General features: G+C 35.0%; 1 protein-coding gene across 1 annotated transcript in view; it reads left to right on the forward strand.

Moving 5' to 3' along the window:
• LOC106883830 (uncharacterized) overlaps positions 1–1,452 on the forward strand; it is a 12,100-nt gene extending 10,648 nt beyond the window's left edge. The window contains exon 6 of the mRNA XM_014934969.2: positions 1,000–1,452. Within this exon, the coding sequence (XP_014790455.1) occupies positions 1,000–1,191 (192 nt within the window). The 3' untranslated portion in view covers positions 1,192–1,452. The remainder of the gene's footprint in view (positions 1–999) is intronic.
• The last annotated feature ends 287 nt before the right edge of the window (positions 1,453–1,739 follow it).

Genomic DNA, 1,739 nt, shown 5'->3' on the forward strand with positions numbered 1-1,739 from the left:
ATATATATATATATATATATATATATATATATATACGACGAGCTTCTTTCAGTTTCCGTCTACCAGATCCACTCACAAGGATTTAGTTGGCCCGAGCCTATAGGAGAAAACACTTGCCCAAGGTGTCATGCAGTAGAACTGAACCTGGAACCATGTGGTTGGGAAGCAAGCTTCTTACCACACAGCCAAGTCTACGCCTTGTTAAGTAAATGATTTCCCGAAAATAAAGAAATGATTTATAGTAGTAAATGACTTGCCGAAATGATCTCAGTTGACTCACTGTAACAAATCATCAATTCTATGCTATTTCGTTCCTACTTTAAATATAGAAACACACAGACATACCAAGTGTATTGAAGCAATAAATATCCTGAGTAACACATTATGTTGTAATACTTCAAACACATTACACAACGCTCTCTTTAAGTTAAATCGGCTTTGACGGGAAAGAAAAATGTGTAACAGCAATTCTATTTTACTAAACACTAATATGTAGCTTATTGTTTATCGAATAGCTTATGTACTATTTACGATTCATCGAAATAAAACTATAGTAGAAGCCTGTAAGTGGTCGCCCCAAAGATTAGCAATAGCAGTCAAATCGCCCTCAGATCATACAATCGTTAAAGAAACAGCAAGAATACATAATATAAAGTAGTTCTCGATATCATGTGCCTGAAAATATTATACACCATAGCTAGTACATTTTTAACCAGAGAGCTGCTCGATTAGGAATAATCTTGGGGATAGATTAACGACAATGTGAAAATATGACAGAACGCATCAATTGTCTGTTGCATTTGGTCGATTTATTCAGATTTTTTTTCATAAATCTAAATTCTTGTAGAACGTAATAAAATCTTATTTTGCCCTCCTCATATAATACTAGCATGGAAAGAGAACAGTTATTCACCTTTTATCAAATGAGCGTTGTAGATGTTCTTTTAATTTTATATTTCACTAATTAATTCTCTGTGTATTTTATTGATCTTATTCTAGATGTATCGTATCAAGCTGTCTGCGTACAAACACACTGAACGTATACTGTTTATCGAAAACACAAGCAGTGGCATTTCTGGAAATTTTGAAATGTATAAATTCGTTCCAAGTAAAGGCGTCATAGAGGCACTTGATCCCAATTATTTCAATAGGTTTATTGCTTCTGCAATTGGCTCCCTTGGAGAGTTGTAATAAGTCTATTTATAAAGGGCAGCGTGCTGGCAAGGGCGAAATGCTTAACGGTATTTCGTCTGCCTTTACGTTCTGAGTTCAAATTTTGCCGAGGTCGACTTTGTCTTTCATCCTTTCGGCGTCAATTAAATAAGTACCAGTTATGCACTGGGGTCGATGTAATAGATTTAATCCCTTAGCCTATCCTTGATTGTCCGTCCCCTCTATGTTTAGCCCCCTGTGGGCAATAAATAAATAAATAAATTTATCTATAACCGGTTATGCTGAGTTGTTTTTCTTATTATTATCATCATCACCATCATCACCGTTCTTGTCAATTTTGTCCGTGTGTCACGCTTACGCCAAGGAAGGTAATGACTCTAATGTAGAAATGTATATGTACAGAGAGAGAGAGAGAAAGTCTCTATATTCTACAATAATGAGTTCAAATAGCAGGCATTGTCGAAATGTTTAGCATAATGAAACAATGTCACGAAGATCCATAAATTAAAAGATATATCGACAGATGTTTAGATTCAAGTGAAATAACCGTAGGTAGCAAAAGCATA

This window comes from Octopus bimaculoides, chromosome 6 (assembly GCF_001194135.2).
Source record: "Octopus bimaculoides isolate UCB-OBI-ISO-001 chromosome 6, ASM119413v2, whole genome shotgun sequence".
Taxonomy (NCBI): Eukaryota; Metazoa; Mollusca; class Cephalopoda; order Octopoda; family Octopodidae; genus Octopus; species Octopus bimaculoides.